Source organism: Paramisgurnus dabryanus, chromosome 20 (assembly GCF_030506205.2).
Source record: "Paramisgurnus dabryanus chromosome 20, PD_genome_1.1, whole genome shotgun sequence".
Lineage (NCBI taxonomy): Eukaryota > Metazoa > Chordata > Actinopteri > Cypriniformes > Cobitidae > Paramisgurnus > Paramisgurnus dabryanus.
Window position 1 is genome coordinate 31,120,648 of NC_133356.1, and position 23,276 is coordinate 31,143,923.

Sequence of the window (23,276 nt, forward strand, 5' to 3'; positions counted from 1 at the left end):
CCTGTCGGAGCGGGTTTTAATAGTGGTTAATCGCTGCAGTGTAATAAGACTCTGTCTTTAATTGGTCTGGTGAGCACAACAAACATTAGCCTCAAGAGGTTTAGATTATATTAGCTACATAAAATTGATAAAGGGTTGATGCGGAAGTTCTTGATAGAGAGGTGTGTCTAGGTTCCGAAAGACCCAACGGCAGGGTTTCCCCATTCAAAGTGTTCACTGGAAACCTGTGAAATTATGTAAATTGACAGCATTAATTTGTTCAGTTTTTTGGTAATACAGTTGGTGGTGGGTTGGACATTGTGTGAAATACATCTCGGGTCCAGGACCACTAGAAGAAATTCTTCTCTTTGAAATTCAAAATTGAATTATCCACAAAAAATGTAAAGTGACAAACTGAATTAAAAAATTTACATCATTTTCAGATCTAGTGGCACCGAACAGAATCGCAATCTGTTTGTTCGACTGGCTCAAGAACAATTTTAGCTGCAAGAAAACACAGTTAACCTTCGATTATATTCTTGAAATTTTGAGACTTTTTCTCATTTATGGCCATGAACATGCATGCAAAGTTAGGATAGGCAGATATGTTTTGAAGTGTACGCAACAAAATTTGTACCGATCTTGATGTTCGCGGGTCAATTTGACCCACATTTTTTGTTGTCGTTCCAAAGCAACTATACAGACCTAATTTATATATATATATATATATATATATATATATATATATATATATATATGTATATATATATATGTATATATATATATATATATATATATATGTATATATATATATGTATATATATATATATATATATATATATATATATGTATATATATATATGTATATATATATATGTATATATATATATATATATATATATATATATATATATATATATATATATATGTATATATATATATGTATATATATATATATATATATATATATATATGTATATATATATATGTATATATATATATATATATATGTATATGTATATATATATATGTATATATATATATATATATATATATATATATATATATATATATATATATGTATATATATATATATGTATATATATATATATATATGTATATATATATATATGTATATATATATATATATATATATATATATATATATATATATATATATATATATATGTATATATATATATATATATATGTATATATATATATGTATATATATATATATATATATATATATATATATATATATATATATATATATATATATATATATATATATAGTGTTTGTAGCTTGTTCTACTATCCTGAAATGGGGTAAAAATGCCTTTTCCCATTTTTTGGAGTATTAAAAAGACTTTTCCAGACAAACATAGTAAAAATGAGCTATCAATTCTATTTACAATGTACATGAAATACTACTTAAGTAATCTTTTTCTTCCAAATGTTTTGTCACTTCTTCTCATTTAGGGACATGAACATGCATGCAAAGCTAAATTAAATAATATCTAAAGCAGATGAGCCTGTTTAGGAAATTTCACAGCAGTATTAATTTGTTTATTTAGGATGTTTTTTAATATATGTATGTTAAAAAAAACATGTTGAATAAAATTTTAAATGTTAAACGTTACAACAGTTTATTTTCAACATTAAACATTTGTTAAAACAAACATGTTAAACATTGTGGTGAAATGCATTTTTAAAAATCATACTTTTTGACAGTGTTTGTAATGTGTGACAAATACTGATACTAAAATGGTCCTGTTAATACCTAATTCCTTCTTGTTTTTCATAATGTGATATTTAGGGAATTGCATTGAATCAAATTAGAGTCATTTTGACTCGCTCCATCAAAATCGTCCCAAACATCATAGTGTTTGGCCATGGGACCTCCCTGGACTAGACGGGTGATTTGAAAGTTTTTTTGAAAGTGTTTCATAATTTTGGACTTCTATGTGGTGCAGAAATATAAAATTAACTATATTTATGGTGAGAACCAGTTAATCTAGTTAATCCATACACAACATACTTTTTGCTTTGATGCGACAGTGCTACAGATACCCACTGAACCACTGTGCTGCCCCCTTTACATAAATTAAGCTAAAGTCCAGATATTAGGAAGCTAAAGCTAGAGAGTTCTGTATCAAGTTGCTGAGCTCAAGGTCCTGAAGCAACATCTGCTTATATACTTACAATATTACAGGCACAGAATATTAAATACAAAGACAGCAGTGAGCTTTTGTGACCAACACAACTAATGCATGAAGACTCGAGTTAATCAGTATTCCTCAGCAGCTGCTGTTGGGGTTATTCATCAAAATGACAAAGGTGCATATGCTAACTGCTACAATGGCCTATCGGAAGGAAATGGAGTAGCAAGTGTCACAGCAGAGGCACTAGAGGCTTGAATGGAGCCCACCTTATTTGAGCTCTGCTTTTAGGGAGCCACACACAGCTTTGTTAATAAGTTAGATGGGATATTTGAATTGTCTCTCCTCACCCTTTTCTTCTTACTGCTTTTTGTTTCCCATCACTGCTTGACGGATTTGCCTAGCCGAGTGTGGCTCCACCTCTGTGGGCAGTCAGGGTGTCCTACTGTCACCAAATTACCCTGCTAATTACGACAACAACCATGAGTGCATCTATCACATTGAGACGGACAGAGGCCAGGGGATTCAGATTACTGCCACCACCTTCCAGCTTCACGATGGAGATTACCTGAAGGTAGGAGCGAGAGCTGAATTACACCAGCAACAGGTCGTATAAATCTGGGATTTTCATAATACTGCAAGGAATAATTGTGCCTGAGGGTGGATGGTATAACCAAAACCATTTTTTATTATGGAGAGAGATTTTTATATTAAAAGGCCTGTATTATGCTTTTAGAAAGGTTAATGGGTAACACTTTACTTGAAGGGGTGTTCATGAGCCTGACATGATACCTTCATAATCATGACATGACATGTGCATTGAACATAAAGATGTCATTAAGTGTCATTCATTCAATTATTTCATTTTCAATTCAAAGATAACATTGTTTGAGATGTCTTTGTTATGACAACTTGACATTAACTTAACTGACCACTTTTACCAATGATACAAATTGATGGTGTTAAGACTCTATCACATAGTTTAAAAACAGCGTCATGAATATTTTTCTTGACCTCAACTACAGTTGTGCAAATATAATTTGTCATTAAGTGTTAATACTCTGTCAAATAGTTTTATAACAGCATCATGAATATTCTTCAGTTCATAATGTTTTTTAGTTTCCTCCATGTGTTTAACAACATTATTATTATTATTAAAATTGATAAAATTATATTTTATTGCACTTGGAGACCGATTCACATAAAATTAAGTGAAAACAGTACAATAATGGGTTAAGCCATGCAGCATTGGGTCCATATTGTTGGAAAACAGTTTATTACATTAAATTAATATATTTTATATATATTAATTAATTGATATACACTCACCTAAGGGATTATTAGGAACACCTGTTCAATTTCACATTAATGCAATTATCTAATCAACCAATCACATGGCAGTTGTTTCAATGTATTTAGGGGTGTGGTCCTGGTCAAGACAATCTCAATGTGAAAAGAGAAAAACATCCAGTATGTGGCAGTCCTGTGAGCAAAAATGCCTTGTTGATGCTAGAGGTCAGAGGAGAATGGGCCGACTGATTCAAGCTGATAGAAGAACAACTTTGACTGAAATAACCACTCGTTACAACCGAGGTATGCAGCAAAGCATTTGTGAAGCCACAACACGCACAACCTTGAGGCGGATGGACTACAACAGCAGAAGACCCCACCGGGTACCACTCATCTCCACTACAAATAGGAAAAAGAGGCTACAATTTGCACGAGCTCACCAAAATTGGACAGTTTAAAACTGGAAAAATGTTGCCTGGTCTGATTTCTGTTGAGATATTCAGAGGGTAGACTCAGAATTTGGCGTAAACAGAATGAGAACATGGATCCATCATGCCTTATTACCACTGTGCAGGTTGTTGGTGGTGTAATGGTGTGGAGGATGTTTTCTTGGCACACTTTAGGCCTCTTAGTGCCAATTGGGCATCATTTAAATGCTACGGCCTACCTGAGCATTGTTTCTGACCATGTCCATCCCTTTATGACCACCATGTACCCATTCTCTGATGGCTACTTCCAGCAGGATAATGCACCATGTCACAAAGCTCGAATCATTTCAAATTGGTTTCTTAATGACAATGAGTTCACTGTACTAAAATGGCCCCCACAGTCACCAGATCTCAACCCAATAGAGCATCTTTGGAATGTGGTGGAACGGGAGCTTCGTGCCCTGGATGTGCATCCCACAAATCCCCATCAACTGCAAGATGCTATACTATCAATATGGGCCAACATTTCTAAAGAATGCTTTCAGCACCTTGTTGAATCAATGCCACGTAGAATTAAGGCAGATCTAAAGGCAAAGGGGGGTCAAACACAGTATTAGTATGGTGTTTCTAATAATCCTTTAGGTGAGTGTATATTTGACATAGTATTAACACCTAATGACATTTAAATGACAGTTTAATGTAATTTTAACCCATAAAGGTAGTTAGTTTCTTAAGCTTGATAATTATTCTGCTATGTCATGTTTATGACAGATTTATGACAAGTTATGCTGTATTGTTTTTTTGTCAAGTAGTCATCTTTGAATTAAAAATGACATAATTGAACGAATGACACTTAATGACAGTTACCATAAATGTGCATAAAATCTCCTTCTTGTTCATGACATGTGCCATGTCATGATTATAAAGGTGTCATGTCAGTCTTATAAACACCCCTTTAAGTAAAGTGTTACCGGTTAGGGTATGTTTTTGAGCAACATGATATCACAAATTTCCGTGAAATAGTCACGCATTATTTTGCTCAGTTTTGCATGACATTGTCACGTATTTCCACCATATTACGTGCCCCTGACACGACTTTCTTTTCCGTGACAGTTTCACGTATTGGTTACTCAACTGTTTTTCCTATTTTTAATCAATTGTCGCTTCGGTTTGGGGTTAGATATGTCACTTAGTGTATTGGTTTATAAAAAAATGTGTATGTTTTTTAAACCATCGTCGCCTGACGTTAGGGTTAGAGTTGGGTTTCGGTAAGGATGTCATTTTATGTAACAGAAAGTTGTTCTAACCCCAAACCGAAGTGACAATTGTAAGAAAATAGGAAAAACAGTTGAGTACGTGAAACTGTCACAGAAAAGAAAGTCGTGTCAGGGGCACGTAATATGGTGGAAATAAGGGACAATGTCACGCAAAACTGAGCAAAATAATGCGTGACTATTTCACGTATTTTGTGATATCAGGTTGTTTTGAGAGTCCCCAACAACAGGTTTGGATGCATGCAAGGTCAAAAAACACTTTTATTGTTTTATAGTAAGGCATACATTTTTTTACTTATTTCCCAATGACTCCAATTGAATTGTTTGAAGATTCATCTTACCAAACCCCTCCTTTGCATCATGCTAATCCGCTCTGATTGGTCGCATTGTACCTTACTCTGTGTTTACAGTGGAAAGGGACTACAATGTACGGTGCTTGCATCTTCCTCATTCTTTATAATAATGATACTGCTCCACACTGTTATATAAAAAAGCCTCAAAAGGAAAAAGTTGCTTAACACTTACATTAGTGACCCGGGCCCACAGCTTGGTAGTAAACAACCCAACAATAACGTTATATGCATTAGCCAAACGGACACAACAGTACTACTGAAGCACTGCAGTTTGGAAACCAACGAATTGCTTTCTCTTTTATCGTGAATCCCAAGAACACCACATATTCTAATCAACATATTTGTAGACAATAGCGGGCCGATTGCAGATAAGCAGAACTATAAACGCGAGTTAGCCGCTTAGCTTGAGGCTAAGTTAGCCGATTAGCTTGAGTGCACACAACACAACTGACAAAACTACATATTTAGCATGCTCAACAGAACCTAAAAGCAACAATTATTAATCGTACTTACCATTTAGAGAGGAACAAAAAACTATGCACTAAACCATCCTTTACGGTTAACCTGGTTTCCAGTGACTGTTGTAATGTTGATTAATTTAAACTACTGATTGTTCACAGCACCTCCTTTGGAAATGAAAATTAACCGAATTCACTTTCACAATGCAAAGAGAGAGCACAGCGTCTCTTCTCAACATGACGTAGTGCACAGGGTTCGTGTATTCAGGATACTACGTAGACTTGTTCCAGCGATTCCTAGTCGACTTTTTCTTTTGAAAGCCAATAACTTGATTTACAGTAGACTTTGTGCATTAGAAGGCTTTTATGGAGGTAGATGATGTTGAATGTTTCACACTGTGTACTGTGCATTCCGCACCTGAGCCCAAGTAAATCAAACCGCACTCGGGCACATTATGGAGCGCTCACACTAGTCAAAGTTTGAATAGTGTGACTGCGCCCTAAAGATTTAATGGAGTCTACAAGTTGCAACTATGTACAACACAAAGCACACAACTTAAGAAAAGTTTTTCTTCACTTTGATTTATTTCTGACCTGCATTCATGCACTTTGAATTTGTGTATTACACACACACACACACACACGCACACACACACACACACACACACAGACACACACACACACACGCAAAAGTGATGGCGAATATTTTAAACAAAAGCAAAAAGTTTGATGAAGTTATTACATCACCTTTGCAGCACTGTAAAAAAGTAACGTGTAATCCTTAAGAGACCAGCAAATGGGACTTAGAGACACCATTAACTATTCATGGATGAATTTATGTCGTGCTCAAGGCACATGCACCATCACATAAGAAAGATGGTCCCTAAGGACTAATAAGACCACTAATTAAGAAGTTGCAAATGAAGGATGCGAACAAGACACTTTTTCAATTCAGAAACACATACATTTTGTCGCAGTTACAGTGATTCGGCTGCAGTGTTTAATAATCATCAAAAGTCTAATGTCGGATGACATTTCTAAATGTTTGAATTTGTCTGCAAATAAGACTAAAACCTAATCCGTTATCGATTAGTTTGGCTGATTTCAGCACTTTTTTTGTTGGTTTGCCGCATCATAGACAATCAGAACAGAATATGTCTGTCCTTTACTGGCAGACATTCTCCACATGCAATCTGAAATCACATGATATTTTTCATTAAGGCCTGAAACCGTGTCCTCTGCAACAGAAAAGTGAAAAACTGCTACTTGACATTGATTTATGACCTTTAATATTTTCTCCTATGCCGCAGCGTTTCCCGCCCTCTCTGTGCAGAGGCTATTGTCTCAAAATGCATGTCATTTCGAAAACCAATTACATAATTCAATGCAGACACAAAATGCGAGATTTTGAGAAAACACATATTGTTTTTCATGACAGAGGGTATATCATCAAACGAGCATTTCCGAGACGGGTCAGAGCCGTAGCCTGGTGGGCAGAGCTCAGGCTTACGGTGCTGCACAGTTTAAAATCTCAACTTGAGGTCCTTTGCTGATTTTGGACTCATTTGTGCTATTTCCTCTTACTACTTTTCACGTACTTACAAAGAGCAAAAAAAGGCATTTTTGAGACTGACTATTGGTTAATCAAGTGTCATGGATAACATTTATACATTTGGCAGATGCTTTTATCCAAAGCAACTTACTGTACAGTGTAAACATATTTCATCAACATATGTTTTTGATTGGGAATCAAACACGTAATCTTTTGCACATCTAATGCAATGCTTCATCAGTTGAACCACAGGAACAAATGCTTTTAACATTCTCGCGTATTTTGATCTAGGTTTATGACGGTCAAGATAGTTCATCAAGACTGCTGGGAAAATTCACAAAAAACGACATGTCGGACGTCATCCTCAACAGTACGTCAAATCATCTCTGGATGGAGTTTAACAGCAATGGAACCGGGACAGGCAAAGGATTTCAGCTGTCATACAGCAGTAAGGAAAACTGAAATAAATGCACACACAACCTTTTTCTCATTTCTGTTTTATGTCTAGAGAAATGATGTTGCAAAATAAGGATACTTTGGTGAATAATCTGCTTATGTCCCGCATTTCCCTCACCAAAATGCTTTTCACACTGGAAATAGTTAAAACCGGGTTATTTTAAACCCAGAGGTAACAGATTCCTGGGTTATCTGTTTTACGTTTCACACTGTTCATAACCACTTATAACCATAATGGCTAACCCTCCTTTGGACAGTGTTTCATAACCCTAGATTATTTCAGGGATAACCCCATTTCTACAAGTGTGAAACAATCCTTAACCTAGGATTAAAAGCGGGGTTTAGAACGAAAATAACCCAGTGTGAAAAGGCCTAAAGTGAGCCACAATTGTCAGGTTTAAAGGTCCCGTTCTTTCTGTGTTTTTGAAGCTTTGATTGTGTTTATAGTGGGCAATATAACATGTGTTCATGTTTCACGTGTAAAAAACGCTGTATTTTTGACACAATTTACTTATCTGTATAGCGCTGTTTTCACTGTCCAAAAACGGGCTGATGTCTCTCTTGATCTGTGAAGTCCCACCTTCAGAAATACCCAACGATTTATGATTGTGTCGTTTGTTTAGTGTGTTGTGATTCGATAGCAGCTTAGCTTGCCGTTAGCTTAGCTGGTGACTGACGTATTCCTGTGGGTGGAGTTTGGTCAAAAAAACGTTTTACTGACGTCATTAAAGCAGGAAGTAGAGGACTTTAGTCCAAACCGGTGTCATGAGCAATTCGGTCCCCCCCGAGCAATTCGGTCTCCCCTAGGACCCCGATTGGTACCTAGCACTAATGCCTGCTCAAAAATTTGTCATTGCGATATCTCGTCTGCGTAAGCGGTCTAGCAAGCTAATTATGTTGTACAAAATAGAAGCATAACATTTTTAAAAAATCAAAGTTAACAAAAAAATAATATAATAAACTAATAGTCGTGTTGCAGACACGTCAACACTTTTGTGTCATCATCTGCTTTACAAAAACAATACTTTTATTTTTTGTAAATTATTAACATACCTTACGGAATATATTTTTTAATAGTAAAAGTGTAGTAATCATGGCTTATAATTATAATTTAAATGTGTGATTCAACTATGTAGTAATCATGTTTTGTATAAGTAATTAATGAGTAAGTAATTGTATAAGTAGACAGTAAAAAGTGAAAATGGTACAGTATATAATATCTAAATAATAAAATGACACAAGCAATGTGTAGATCTCCCACCTATAGCCTCATTTATATACTACTATATGAAACATATCATTTAAAAGACATCAATTGTAATTTTAACAACGTTCTAACTACATAAATCATAACGCGATTTTGTAGGAATTGTAATAAGGCGCTAAGAAAACTACCCATGAGGAGTTTTTTCAGCCAATGGAATCACGCGGGGTCCTAGGGGAGACCGAATTGCTCGGGGGGACCGAATTGCTCATGACACCGGCTGTTCGCTGTAGGCTATGAAAGGCGAATTCTGTTAAAGAAAAAATATCGCCTGTCAGTGAACTTTGAGCTTTATCATTTTACAGGTATGTTTATGCTATTATAGCAACATTACACACTAACTAGGGTTTAAAAAAATGTGATCAGAAAGAATGTGACCTTTAAAACCAGTGTGTTTGCTGTCATGTTAACAAAGATCTATTAAAAATGAAGGAAAATAAGTTCTTAACTGTTTTCCTGACAGAGTTATCATAGTGACAGGTATAAGCAATTACCTAAAATAAAAAAAATATTAAACCAGAACCTTCGGTACCTTGTTGAATACCTTGCAGATGAAGGTTAAAAAAAACCTTTAGGCTGATGGCTCTTTTTGTTGAGTTAAAAAAAGTAGGATCTCTTATTTTATTTAATTTTCACTTTTAAATGTACCTTAAATTGACAGAAAATTCATGTGACCTTGTGAATTACTCTAAAAGTTGTCAAACAAATACATTTTCTCACAAAGTAGTGAAATAAAGTATGAAACATCTATGTGTTCAGGGGTTCTTTTAATTTTTTATATTCTGGCAGTAAATGCAAAGAAAATCAAATGCCGTTGCTCTTATTACAATATAGAAAATGATGAAACAAGAAGAATAACAGCACAGCATGTGGAAAGATATTAAGTTTTAATTGCTGGTCAGAGACAGTCGGATAATCTTCTCGTTATCCACTCCTCATTATTTCCTTATTACGACTTTCACCTTCTTCCCAGCGAAAGACATAAGGAAATGGATTGTGTTTTTTTCGTATAATCTTAGGCTCTAGCATTAGAAATAAGCTATTATCCATAAATAAAGACATGTAGTTCATGTAGACATGTAGATTTCTTTAAATAAAGTTGTTAGGGGCCCTTTGAGATATATGTATGTTAAAAACATAAAAAAATGACATCAATAACAGGTAGAAAAGTTTACTACAACACAAACTGACATCCCACTCTTAAAAATGTACTAGGCTCTGCTACTGTACATTTTTGGTAACACGGTTACATAAAAGGAATATAAAAGGAATTTGCAACAAACATCTCATAAAATATTTACTTTGACCCCTGAGGTTAACAGTACTTAAAACATCTCATTTGTTGAAGAAAAACTTGGATGAAAAGGCAGCATGTTTGTAAGGTTGCTCTTTGTCAGTGCTGGTATTAATTTGAGATGGACTCCTCTGGGCTGCATAGGTAATTGTGGTGAGCAGGTGCAGGTTTTATTGCCACCACCTTTATGTCATTATTAAGCAGGAGTCAGATCCGGCCTTCCAGGGGGTTGATTTGAAGCAGCCAGATGTCTTTTCTTACCATTCAAATTGGCTTACTGTGATCTCGCTCCTCCACAGGTTTTGACCTTGTCAAATGTGAGGAGCCGGGGACACCTAATTATGGGTACAAAATCCAAGACGACGGCCATTTTGCAGACACCTTTGTTTTGTACAGTTGCAATCCTGGATACACGCTGCATGGGAGCAGCACGTTGACGTGCCTCAGCGGAGACCGCAGGGTGTGGGACAAACCACTTCCAACTTGCCTTGGTGAGTTTACAGCACTGAATTTGGGATAACACATCCAATGATGCAAAAAAAAAGGAATTGATTACAAAAAATCTGCTTCAACTGTACAAGAGATCATTTGTCTATTGAAAGTGTTTGTCTCCCTGTACTTCACAGGTGAATGACTCTTTTCCATAAGTGAATGTTTTAAATGTTTGTCAGTCAGAGGTTTGACGTCTGATACTCTTTGAACACCTGTCACACCCATTTAATTGGTTGTCATCGACTCCAAATCTACAGTGGTAAGCAGCTGATAACAGCAGGGTATAGGAATAAAATGACTGTCAAAACTTCAAATGGGTTAAAGTGGCAAGGGAACAGACTAATATTGTTAGGCAACACCCTACAATACATTTTCTTCATAACATTAGCTTTCATTTTTTGCATAATGCACATTATACTGTATATGACCTGTAACCAAGTTTTCTTGACAAATTCTCGTTTTATGACAGTTATTGAAAAACTCTACAGTTTCATTTCAGTGATTGATTTGGTTGCGATTCAGTTTGATGATAAGGTTTGCTTGTGCAATTTCACCACCCTCTGCAGCAATGCTGTAGCAGTTTGTAATCCATGAGCGACCAACACTTGGCATTAACTATTCATAGATTAATTTACGTCGCAGTGCTCAAGGCAGAAAAAAGGTGAAGTTTGATTCTGCTGATATTGTATTCAGTTAAGAGTTTAAAGTTCAGTTAACAGTTCTGTCGGGTTATTAACTAACGGCAACTCATGTTCACTGCTACCTCTGTTCTGATGCCCCTGCCTAGATGCCCTAAATGAACTTATTCATTATATATAAATAATGTACTGTAGAAAAACAATTTTGTTTGTTATGTATTCAATAACACTTTACAATAAGGTTGAATTGGTAAACATGAGTAAATGCATAAACAATAACCCTTTCACCATGTATTAAGTCTTGTTAATGTTAGTTAAAGGATTTAATAAATCGCTATAATTTACTCACCCCTACTGTATGTCATCCAAGATGATGATGTCTTTGTACAGTCAAGAAGAAATTGACTCTGGCTTCACGGACGATTCCTTCTGCGCATGCTTTTGGCTCCAAACTGACGTTTTTTACGTAACATGGCGGCAACCATGGTCGGACATTTTTGTCACTAAGACACGCCTCTTAAGGCATTGTTTCTGCCATTTGTTTACACCTTACAAACTTCTTGGGATGAAAAAAAGTTGATTAAAATAAAAAATTGGATAGGGGAAGCACTGGCTTTGTGTATGTGGCCTAAATGTCATGCTGTAGTTTTAGGAGTTTGCAATGATGTTTGTTTGTTACTGTAAGCCATTATCCTTCTTTAGTACACTCATTTGGATTAAATTGTAACCATTATGATCTTATAGATGCCCCATGGTACCTCCACAAAACCCAACTAGCTATGCGAGTATATACTCAGTGAACAATTTTGTGTTTAGAAGACATCTAATAGCCACCAAACACAACCCAGGGGTCTAGGCTAAAACATGGCAGAATTTGTCTGTCAGTAAAAAAAAAGTGTGTACAGGGTCCAATTACATAAACACTCCAGGGACACTCCACTTTGTTTGAAAATATGCTCATTTTCCAGCTCCCCTAGAGTTAAACATTTGATTCTTACCGTTTTGGAATTCATTCAGCTGATCTCCGTGTCTGGCGTTAGCACTTTTAGCATAGCTTAGCATAATCTATTGAATCTGATTAGACCATTAGCATCACGCTAAAAAATAACCAAAGAGTTTTGATATTTTTCCTATTTAAAACTTGACTCTTGGCTTCAGCAGGCGTAGTGATATTACGCACTGCCCGAAAATAGTCCTCTTGATTTTTTAAATAGCTGTGGACTATTTTCGGGCAGTGCGTAAATCACTACGCCTACTGCAGTCATGTTACGGCAGCAAAGTCATTGATTATTACGCCAGAATGAGAGTATAGTTCCTAACCATATCTGCCTAGAAAATCACAACTTTGAATTTTCCGTCGGTCTTAATACACGATGTAACTACAGAAGAGTCAAGTTTTAAATGGGAAAAATATCAAAACTCTTTAGTTATGTTTTTGCGCGATGCTAATGGTCTAATCAGATTCAATGGATTATGCTAAGCTATGCTAAAAGTGCTAGCGCCAGACCCGGAGATCAGCTGAATGGATTCCAAAACGATGAAAATCAAATGTTTAACTCTAGAGGAGCTGGAAAATGAGCATATTTTCAAAAAAAGTGAAGTGTCCCTTTAAGACTAAACTTATAAAGTAAACTTTTGTTACGTAAGTATGTTACATAAAAAGGTAGAGTGGTCTAATTTAAATCCAAATAGTAGGACTGATAGCCTACTAACTAATTGCTAGTTGCTCAGACTAGTTCTAAAGACTCAATATTAAATACAGATGTGGCCTTTAAAAATGCGCGTTTTCTCCCGCGGCATTCGCCAATTCGTCTCGCAGAGTCTCGCAGCATTCTGCAAGTGCTTTCGGGGGGGCTACTTTCCATTTTCCCTTAATGTGTTTCGCTTCACAGAATATCCACCAGGTGGCGCATAAAATATTGCATTGCCGTTGTTTCCAGAAGTTAATAAAGGCATTGCTGAATATTTTACATTGCTACTGTATTAAAACAGCAAAGTGATATGTCAACCCCTTCTTGCCAGCATAACAGCGCATACAACTATTAAGATACGTGCAATTCGAATTTATAGGAAGTGCAACAGAGAATTTAGTTTTAGCCTAATAAACGCGACTCTATTTACAATGAATATCTTAATTATTTGTGTTGTCGAATTTTGACACCGTTTCATTGTTTGTTCATAATATTTATAATTGTCAGTTTTTCTAAAAGTATCAATATTTTAAAGAGATTAATGTGGTATAAAAAAGACATGTTTTAAAGTTAAAAATGTTGTAAAAAATATAGTAGTATTCTTATATTTTAAGAATAACAATATGATACATTTATACTGCGCTAAAATGCTTTACATATGGAAAGAGGAATTCTTCTCAACCACCAATAAAGTTTACAAATTATTCTTTAGAAAAAAGGCGTTTAAACCCATGCGGGCTGTACAGTTGGCATATGATATCTTTTTATTTCGTTTTTACATATTTATATTTATAAAATCTTTAATAATAGGCTACCTTTCTTGCGCATATCAGTGTTTCTACGTAATTCATAATTGTAAAAAATATTATTGTAAAATAGAATATCACTAAAATAATTTATTAAAGTAACTTAATAAAATGTCTTAATGTCACTTATGTGTTTTTTTAGTTGGTCAAACCAAAATAATTGACGCGAACAGAGAAACTGTGCCTTTTGCGGACGAAAAACACCTCCAAAATGTTGAGTTTATGAATATTTACAATATGTACTTTGTGAAATGTGTGTGTAAAATAATCAATTTTATAACATGTGGCTGTAGAGACAAACACGCCGCATCGCCTTCCAGATATCTTACACGTTCGCATTCAACACTTTTCAAAACTTATTCAATCTAATTAATAATTATAAATTATGACATGAGAAAATTAGAAGTGTGCAAAAGAGCCAATTCAGATATTGTTAATTAAAGCTGTTTTATACACCTTTCTGCCTTGTTTAAATTAACAAGCATTTTATTTGCCACTGTCAACACGTTTTGTGATTGATTTAATGATTTATTACAGAAACTTATATGAAGCAAAGCTATTGTACTAAGCATCTTTATATATATAAATATATATATATGTTATAAATGTTGTAAAAAATATATTAGTATTCTTATATATTAAGAATAACAATATGATACATTTATATTGCGTTAAAATGCGTTACATATGGAAAGAGGAATTATTCTCAACCACCACCAATAAAGTTTAAACATTATTCTTTAGAAAAACACCTCCGAAGTGTTGAGTTTATGAATATTTACACTTACAATATATACTTTGTTAAATGTGTGTTTAAAATAATAAATTTCATAACTGTAAAGACAAACACGCCGCATTGCATGATTTTATAAATACCGAGGTCCATATAAGTATTTTCCAGGGCATGCACCCCAGGAAAAAAAGCTTCTTATTTCCCTGCTCTACATATATGAATTTTAATACATCAGAAAACCAAAGAATCAAATACCTATAGATTTCAAACCATGTCAGTATGCGGAAGACTTGTGTTGGTCATTAGGAATACATTGTAATAATTATTTTACCATCCTGGGCACACTGCTGCACACTTTCTCTTCTTTTGTTTATTTGTTTATTTAACTTTAATGACTTCAACAGGTACTGTTTATTAGGCTTTAAGACTGAATGCAATAAAATGTTCAAGCCAAAATATGAACATTTAAACTCCGTGCACGCGCGCTACGGGTGGATGAAGCGTTGTACCGCGCACGTGATGCATCGCGTTTTCAAGTTCAAGCTTAGCAGAAGTCCAGTGCAACACAGGGAATCTAATCATTATACAGTTAAAAACATATCTTCAAGAATTAAAGGGTGGCGTTGAATGTTGTTAATAAACATGCTGAATAACGGAAAGTGAATTACTGGAGGGAGAGAAAGCAGCGCATTAAATTTGGACACCCAAGTGCTCAGCGGCATTAATGTTTCTTGTCCTGTCACCTTGACAGTCACTACGGTTTCATTTTTCTCGTCAATAAACTGCTGTATAATAGTCAGTGTTTGATTACTTACATCTCTCTTGCACTTCCACTAACTGTGCATCTGACCTCTGTGTTGCACCTCTGTCTGCCTGGTTTGATTTCATTGGTCATCTCGGTTTCATTTTGACTTTATCTTACTTAATAGACCCTTTAACTGTTTGTACACCATGATGACATGTCACCGTATGCGTGCGCATTTAGGCAACGGAGGTATGGCAAGAATCAGCAGTGAAGCAACCTACCCATTACACAAAAAATGCACACGGCCGCGCCGCTCTCAGTGTGTCTGCATCTATGAAAAAAATGTGCACCACCTGCATGCAGAGAGCACGCGCGCTGCCTGCACGACATCCAATCACTGCAGTCCCACGTTGGTTTGGATGATGGGACCGTACCAGTACAGCTCAGCAGTGGTGTAGTCTACTAGGAATTGTAAAGGATTTCCATATACCCGCTAAAAATAGCGTGAGGATGCGTAACAGCATACAGCATGGTTTTGTGACATTTCAAACTTTTAGTAATAGTGAAGCACTGGCATGCTACACTTGCTACTTTAGCGGGTTGAAATGCATATACATATTAGGCTATATATTTGGTGTGTTTGACTTTCTGCCGAACTGCGCGATCCGATCGGCATATGAAATCGCTATAGCGTCGCGAAAGTGACTGGGGAGCAGAGTGGTGTGGCGCTACAAAAACCCACAGGCGAGTGACAGCAAAGTACCGCGAGAGCGATTCAAAGCGGATTTATCCACGTGATAACTGGAATCGCTCTCGCGGTACTTTGACATCACCAAGCGATCTATACCAGTGGTGTAGTCTACGTGATATGCAGGACTACGCCGTATACCCACTAGATTAGAAATTGTCAAGGATTTCCGTATACCCACTAAAAATAGCGCGAACAGCATGGTTTTGTGACATTTTTAAACTTTTAGTCATAATATACATGTGATCCGATCGGCGTATTCATTTCTATGAAATCAAATTACTATAGTGAAGCGAAAGTGACTGGGGAGCAGACTGGTGTTGCGCCACAAGCGAGTGATGGCAAAGTACCGCGAGAGAGACTCCAGTTATCACATGGAGAAATCTGCTTTGAATCGCTCTCGCGGTACTTTGACATCACCAAGAGGTCTGCTTAGCGCCAAATGAAGTCGAACCTGCAGTGTAGCTGCTCACGCGACACTGTAAACAAACAGTCCAGAGAAGTGAACGAGTGCTGCAACATAAAATCCATAGAGTTTACAACGCACATGTGAGTAAACAACATTTAAATCATCAGTCCAGTTTATTACTTTATCTGGAGGTATGGCTCCAAATGCAATATAATAAGCCCGTGATTATATCCTGATGGTTTTTAGCTGCCTTCAGTTGCTCTGCATGTTTGCTTGTGCTTCACAGTGTTAAACTTTCCTTCTCTGTGTTCATTTATATATCTACGTTCAAGATGTATTATGATCGTAAACTTCTGTGAGGAAATTCATGTCTGCGTTGATGTTCAGTTCAGACTTGCAAATATTAGGCTAGATGGTCTTGTAATAATAATTAAGTATAAGCCTATTTTCAGTTTTAGACAATGCTTATATTATATGCAAAAATAAGCTTTTATATCAATGACTATGCAAATAAGAGTTAATTCATGGTCATCTTAAATGTGTATTAATTAAAAACATTTACACCATTAAATAACACATGGTAATGTTATCAATAGTTGTCAGATAATAGCTATTGAAGGAGTGGATTTTTTTTCACCTTCAATGCATGTGTTTGCCACGAATTGAAGATTGTAAACAGTTAATTTAATTTTAATTAACAGTTAAGTAACTTTTGTCCCTGAGTTATTAGATGTTGATTAACACTAAACCAGTCTAAAAATCAGTCCAGTTTCCCCAGCTGTAAACCCATTGGCTGTTAAAGTCTTTTTTTTCTTGTAATAAACTGACATGTTGATAACACGTTCAGTTTATGTGTTCATGAGTACACTTTCAGAATGCTCTTAGTTACATGAAGATCCATACTGTATGCATCTGTGAGTGTTGTGGTGCTTATGAGGTGTCGCGCTGGGACGAGTGAGCATAAGGATGAGAGGGAAAAATCACAGTATACTCACTACAAAAATCTAGACTACACCACTGATCTATACCACTGCAGCTAAGTCACTACATTGACATGGCAGGAGGACAGAATGCCATTTTGTTCTGGGCACTCCATGGTGGCATCATGGCATATTTGATCTTTTGAAAATGCAATGCAGTATAGGGGCCTCCCTCCACCTGTCCACAGCATGCATTTTATTTCTGTGGTAAGAGGACTTGACATGACTCGAAACTAAAATGGTAGGAATTTGGACTCGACTTGAGACTTGTTGGCTTTGACTTTTGACTCGACTTGGGACTTGCCTCATCTTTGACATGACTTGACTCGGGACTCGAGGGCAAAGACTTACTTGTGACTTGCATAACAATGACTTTGTCCCACCTCTGCAAATAAGTAGGGCCTACATGCACTGCTATCAAACGTGATGTGTTTTTGGTTTTTGTTGTAATCTGGAACTTGGTGTATATCAAATGTGTTTGTTACAGTAGAGGGAGGTAGTGAAAAATGCGCTGTGCACAGATCTATTTGTGGCGGCCAATTTTGAATTTGTGGCGGGTGCCACAAATATATTATTGGATGGGAAAAACTGAATAGAGTGTTTCGGTTTTAATGTGAACCGAATACGAGCATTAATTCTGATGAAGAGAACCATCATTGTGCTTAAGAGATTTAACTTCAGTAATTACATATGAGACTCGGGGCAAATAAAGCACTCGAGAGGGGAGGAGAGAGGCTTTCTTCATGTTTAGGATGAACTAAATATCCCATGATCACTGTTTAAACTCTAGGAGCATTTGAGCTGGACGCATTACAGTCTTTACCCTGCTGTACTCATTCTCTAATTAAAACTTCTTGTGTGAGATAGACTGCAGAGGAATGGTGTGGAAATAAAGCATAGTGCCTCGAGCACACGTTGTATCCATTTATTTAAATTAGTCAACATAATAAGCCCATTTGCTGGCTATACAGTACACATAACGGACATAGAGAATAGCAAAAAATACTTCAAGTGAACTCATTTAATTTCAAAGCAACTTTATTACGGTATTTACTTGGCAACCCTGCGTTGATATTCCTCAGACATTCCGGTTTGGGATTGCCCTATCCCCTAACACTAGGTATTTAAACTTTTAACAAATTAGTTTTAATTAATTCAGCCCAAGATGCTTATCATTCAAGTTTTGTTTTGTAGATAATATCAGTTTGCTTACTATTCAGGCCTGGCAAAAAACAAGCCAAGTGCATGGCAACAGCTACATGAACACACATTACAAACACAGAATGTTGTTCGTAAGCGCCAGTGTTTCCTTCAGAAAAATGCAAATGTAGTTAAACATATTTATTTCTGTTTTGTGTGTGTAGCCGAATGCGGAGGACACATTAGTGGTGCCACATCTGGACGGATCCTGTCTCCCGGGTACCCGGCACCCTACGACAACAACCTTCACTGCACGTGGTCCATCGAGGCAGACACGGGCAAAACCATCAGGTATCAAAGCAGTTGTTGCATAGACATTAGCTTTTACCGCATCACCGTTAATTTCCATATAACCTATGAAAGAGCGTGGTGATTGCATTTCACCCCGCTGTGAGGCCTACCACTGGCTGGCATCTGTTCCTACAAGTGCATTATGGTTACACTGAGGGAGGGGGTTAGTGGAAGGGCAAGAAGAAAAGAGACACAAAAGATAAAGCAGTTAAGCCTTCTATAATGAAGTAAAGCTCAGGTAAGCCAATTCTGTTGATCCTTTTAAGGATGAGACGGCTTATGAAGAAGAGATATGGAGAGGAACTGATAGGGTGGAATAGGATCCATAACATCAGGATTGAGACGTGTAATTTAATGCATTGCAAATGTACAAGCTGTTTCTATACATAAAACGGTGCAAAATAAACACTCAGGCTCTAAGCGCTATAGGGAAAACTGTTAAAGCAAAACTACAATTTTGAAACGGGTAATATAAGTATTTTTAGAAAAAAAAAAAAACGTGCAGCAGGCACGTATATTGACAAGATGCACATAGGTTTACATGATTTTGACATGACGAGCCACACACATAATGGGCTAAATGCATGTACCAGGTATAAACAGCCTCTCATAAAGAATGTACAAAATCTGTCATTATTTTAGAAAATAAATTCTAATACCATTTGTGTACAGATGACCTGTGAGGTACTAATATGCATCCTTTACTGTATATCCTCCTTTTTGAAAGGGTACTGGTGCAATGACAGCACCCTTAATTTTTAGACTGAGTTAGTGATATATAAAACATTGCTTTCTTTTTCTTTCTTAGTTGAAGGTAGAATGGGCAATTTCAGAGACGCTAGTCATCGCCGGCTAGCTACAGTATGAAAGCATAAGATCCCCTTTTAAGCTCTGTCCAAAGCTACACCTCCACCAAAACACACAAACTCTGCTCTTAGCCATTTCTTGATCTAAGACGTTTCTAAGTGTTTTTGTTTTTAACATCTTTTCTTGTACTGGTTCAAAAGGAACCTAAGGTTTTGGCTGTTTGCCTTTCATTCTCGCTTGGTCTGCAAAGCGAAATGGAACATGCAGGGTTGCCAGATCTGCATAACGAAACCAGCCCACTGGCCAATGAAAACTAGCAGGGTCATTCTACAGAAAAGGTGGAATTCGGGTGATGGAAATCCGCTTAAACGAGTTTCTTTCAACATACCCAACACTTCTTTAATAGCATTATTTAACTTGTCAAATTTATGAATCCGCAAAATGGGGAGCTTGATCTATTTTTAACTTTTTAATACATTTTTATAAAGAATCCATGAGTCATTTATTTGTCACTGGTGTAACCTGTGATTTAAACAACATTAATGTTGATACTAAATATTTGTTCTCATTACAGCTTGTGTTTTTAGTTAAAGGTTGAGTAGAGGAATGATAACAGCAAGAAAAAAATGATTGATTATTAATATTTGTTTAATTCAATTATTCATCTTTACCCAGCATTGTATGAAATTATTTGATTCTCAGTTTGACTTTTTACATCCCATATCAACAACAAAATATTACTAGAAAGTACAAGAAAATACATTCATAACACCAAAACTTGGTTTAACACTATAATCCCTCCCACTCCGAAATGATACCAAACTCGATGGAAAAGCTAACCAAGCCAAAGTGAGGTGAGCTGACCCAAACCAAACCGTAGGGTACTATGCAATAGAAAAGCACCATTTGACCGGACATTTTATTGTCCTGTGCTTTCCATATGTATGTAGACCACTTTACTTAGTGATCAGGATGTGAAAAGATTTTCAACCACGCTACCCCTCCTCTAACCTATGTATGACTGTAATATTGACTTTATTAATCAGAAGTATTGTTTAGTTTCTTTTCTTTCTGTCGTAGTTCCAGAATACGTGGTGACCCAGTACTGCCTCTAGGCCACCAATCATCTATGTAATTTGCCAGTGGAACAATTCTGTTTCTGTAAATGAATGAAATGTCATTTCTAAGAGCAAGGGATATATTTGAATGTGTTTGTGGAGAGAAAAACTCCTGGTTGTCCACCCCCTCACATCCCAGCGAGACAGTTATTGTTGTGACTTAGCTTGATAGTGTTTACATGCCGACTGCAGTGCTGTGCTTGACTCAAGGAGGTCAGAGCGCAGCCTTGTCGAGTGTAAATAATATAAATCCCGTGGCACAGTATAGAAGTGAATATATTCTGATAGCTGTGAGCCTTTTGTTTTGAAAAGTGCGGAAGTAAAGAAAAATAATATTATTGCCAAACTAGATGGACCGTTTTAAAAAGGCGAATAAAATGTCCTTGATCTTTTGGTATACATAAGTTAATTGTGCTGTGTAAACACAATATAACTTTCAGAGCTCCAAACTTTCTTTCCAGAGCCAAACTGCAAACATTCAAACCTTGCTGTTTCTCGCTGTGTGTCGCACCTGTCGTTCTGAACAACCTCAGCGCTGTGGAAAGAACAGCTGTAGTTGGTTTTTTACAAGAGCCATGATTGTTTCAGTCTGATCTTAACAGTTTGAGCAGCACATTTTAGCACAGATTGCTTTGTGAACCTGACAGAATGTAAGGCAGACTTTGCAAACAGGATGCTATTGAAGAATGAGGCATATGGTGTTTTCAGATCTTTACAAAGTTTGGGACTTTTGTTTACCCAGATATATTTTTTGAGTTGGAAAACAGTTGGCTTGTTTTTAGCATGGATGCCAGGGAAAAGTATAAAAATCAATGATTCTCTTTGCGTTCAATCTTTACAGCCTCCACTTCATAGTGTTTGACACGGAGGTGGATCATGATATTCTGAAGGTTTGGGATGGACTGGCGGAGAGCGGCATTCTGCTGAAAGAGTGGAGCGGTTCGCTTTTACCCGAGGACACTCACAGTACCTTCAACATCCTCACTCTGCAGTTTGACAGCGATTACTTTATTAGCAAATCTGGCTTCTCCATCCAGTTCTCTAGTACGTATCTTATGTTGTGTTTGTAATATTATGCTACTCTTAAAGGAAAACACCACCGTTTTTCAATATTTTACTATGTTCTTACCTCAAAATTAATACATACCTATCTTTTTTCAATGCATGCACTTTTAATCTTTGTACTGCACCTCGTAAATGTGTTAGCATTTAGCCTAGCCTCATTCATTCCTTAAGATCCAAACAGGGATGAACTTAGAAGCCACCAAACACCTCCATGTTTTCCCCATTTAAAGACTGATACGTGAGTAGTCACACAAGTAAGTATCGTGGCACAATATAAAACCTTTGGAGCCTTAGGAATGAAGGGCTAGGCTAAATGCTAACACATTCAAGAAGCGCTGTACAAAGATTAAAAGTCCACGCATTGAAAAAAGATATGCATGTATTCATTCATTTAAGTTGAGGTAAGAACATAGTAAAATATTGAAAAACAGTGGTGTTTTCCTTTAATATTTTCTGTAGTGTTGTGCAGAATATGCACATATATTTTTGTATGCAGGAAAACCTGGATTACCCTTGTGTATTACATTTCTGTATTTCCACTGGAGCAGATAAATTGGTTGTAATGTCAGCCAATTGAGTCATTATTTGATAGTACAGCCAAAAACCAGACATATTTACGCAAATCGCAATAACTGGAAGCCATTCACATGCAATGTAAAGAGGTCATATGCCAAATAATGGTATACTTTTTCAATTAGTATAAGCCATACCTTTATCATTCTTTTCATTAGTTAAAATGTATTTAGTAGGGCTGCATAACAACTGATCGCAACTAATCGTTTGCTGGATAAAAGTTTTTGTTTACTTTATATATGTTTATAATAATTATGCATATATAAATACACACACATGCATATATAATTTTAAGAAAAAAAATGTGTGTAAATATATACATGCAGGTGTGTGTATTTATTTTTTTATATAATATACATAATTAATATACACAGTACATACACATATATGATGTAAACAAAAACTTTTATTCTGCAAATGACTTGTTGCGATTAGTTGTTATGCAGCCCTAGTATTTAGCTTTGTTGCTT

General features: G+C 36.1%; 1 protein-coding gene across 1 annotated transcript in view; it reads left to right on the forward strand.

The window, feature by feature from the left end:
* Nucleotides 1–23,276, forward strand: part of csmd1a (CUB and Sushi multiple domains 1a) — a 667,584-nt gene that overhangs the window by 477,307 nt on the left and 167,001 nt on the right. The window contains exons 22-26 of the mRNA XM_065250481.2: nucleotides 2,546–2,715; nucleotides 7,788–7,944; nucleotides 10,810–11,001; nucleotides 19,117–19,243; nucleotides 22,010–22,212. Of these exons, the coding sequence (XP_065106553.1) occupies nucleotides 2,546–2,715; nucleotides 7,788–7,944; nucleotides 10,810–11,001; nucleotides 19,117–19,243; nucleotides 22,010–22,212 (849 nt within the window). The remainder of the gene's footprint in view (nucleotides 1–2,545; nucleotides 2,716–7,787; nucleotides 7,945–10,809; nucleotides 11,002–19,116; nucleotides 19,244–22,009; nucleotides 22,213–23,276) is intronic.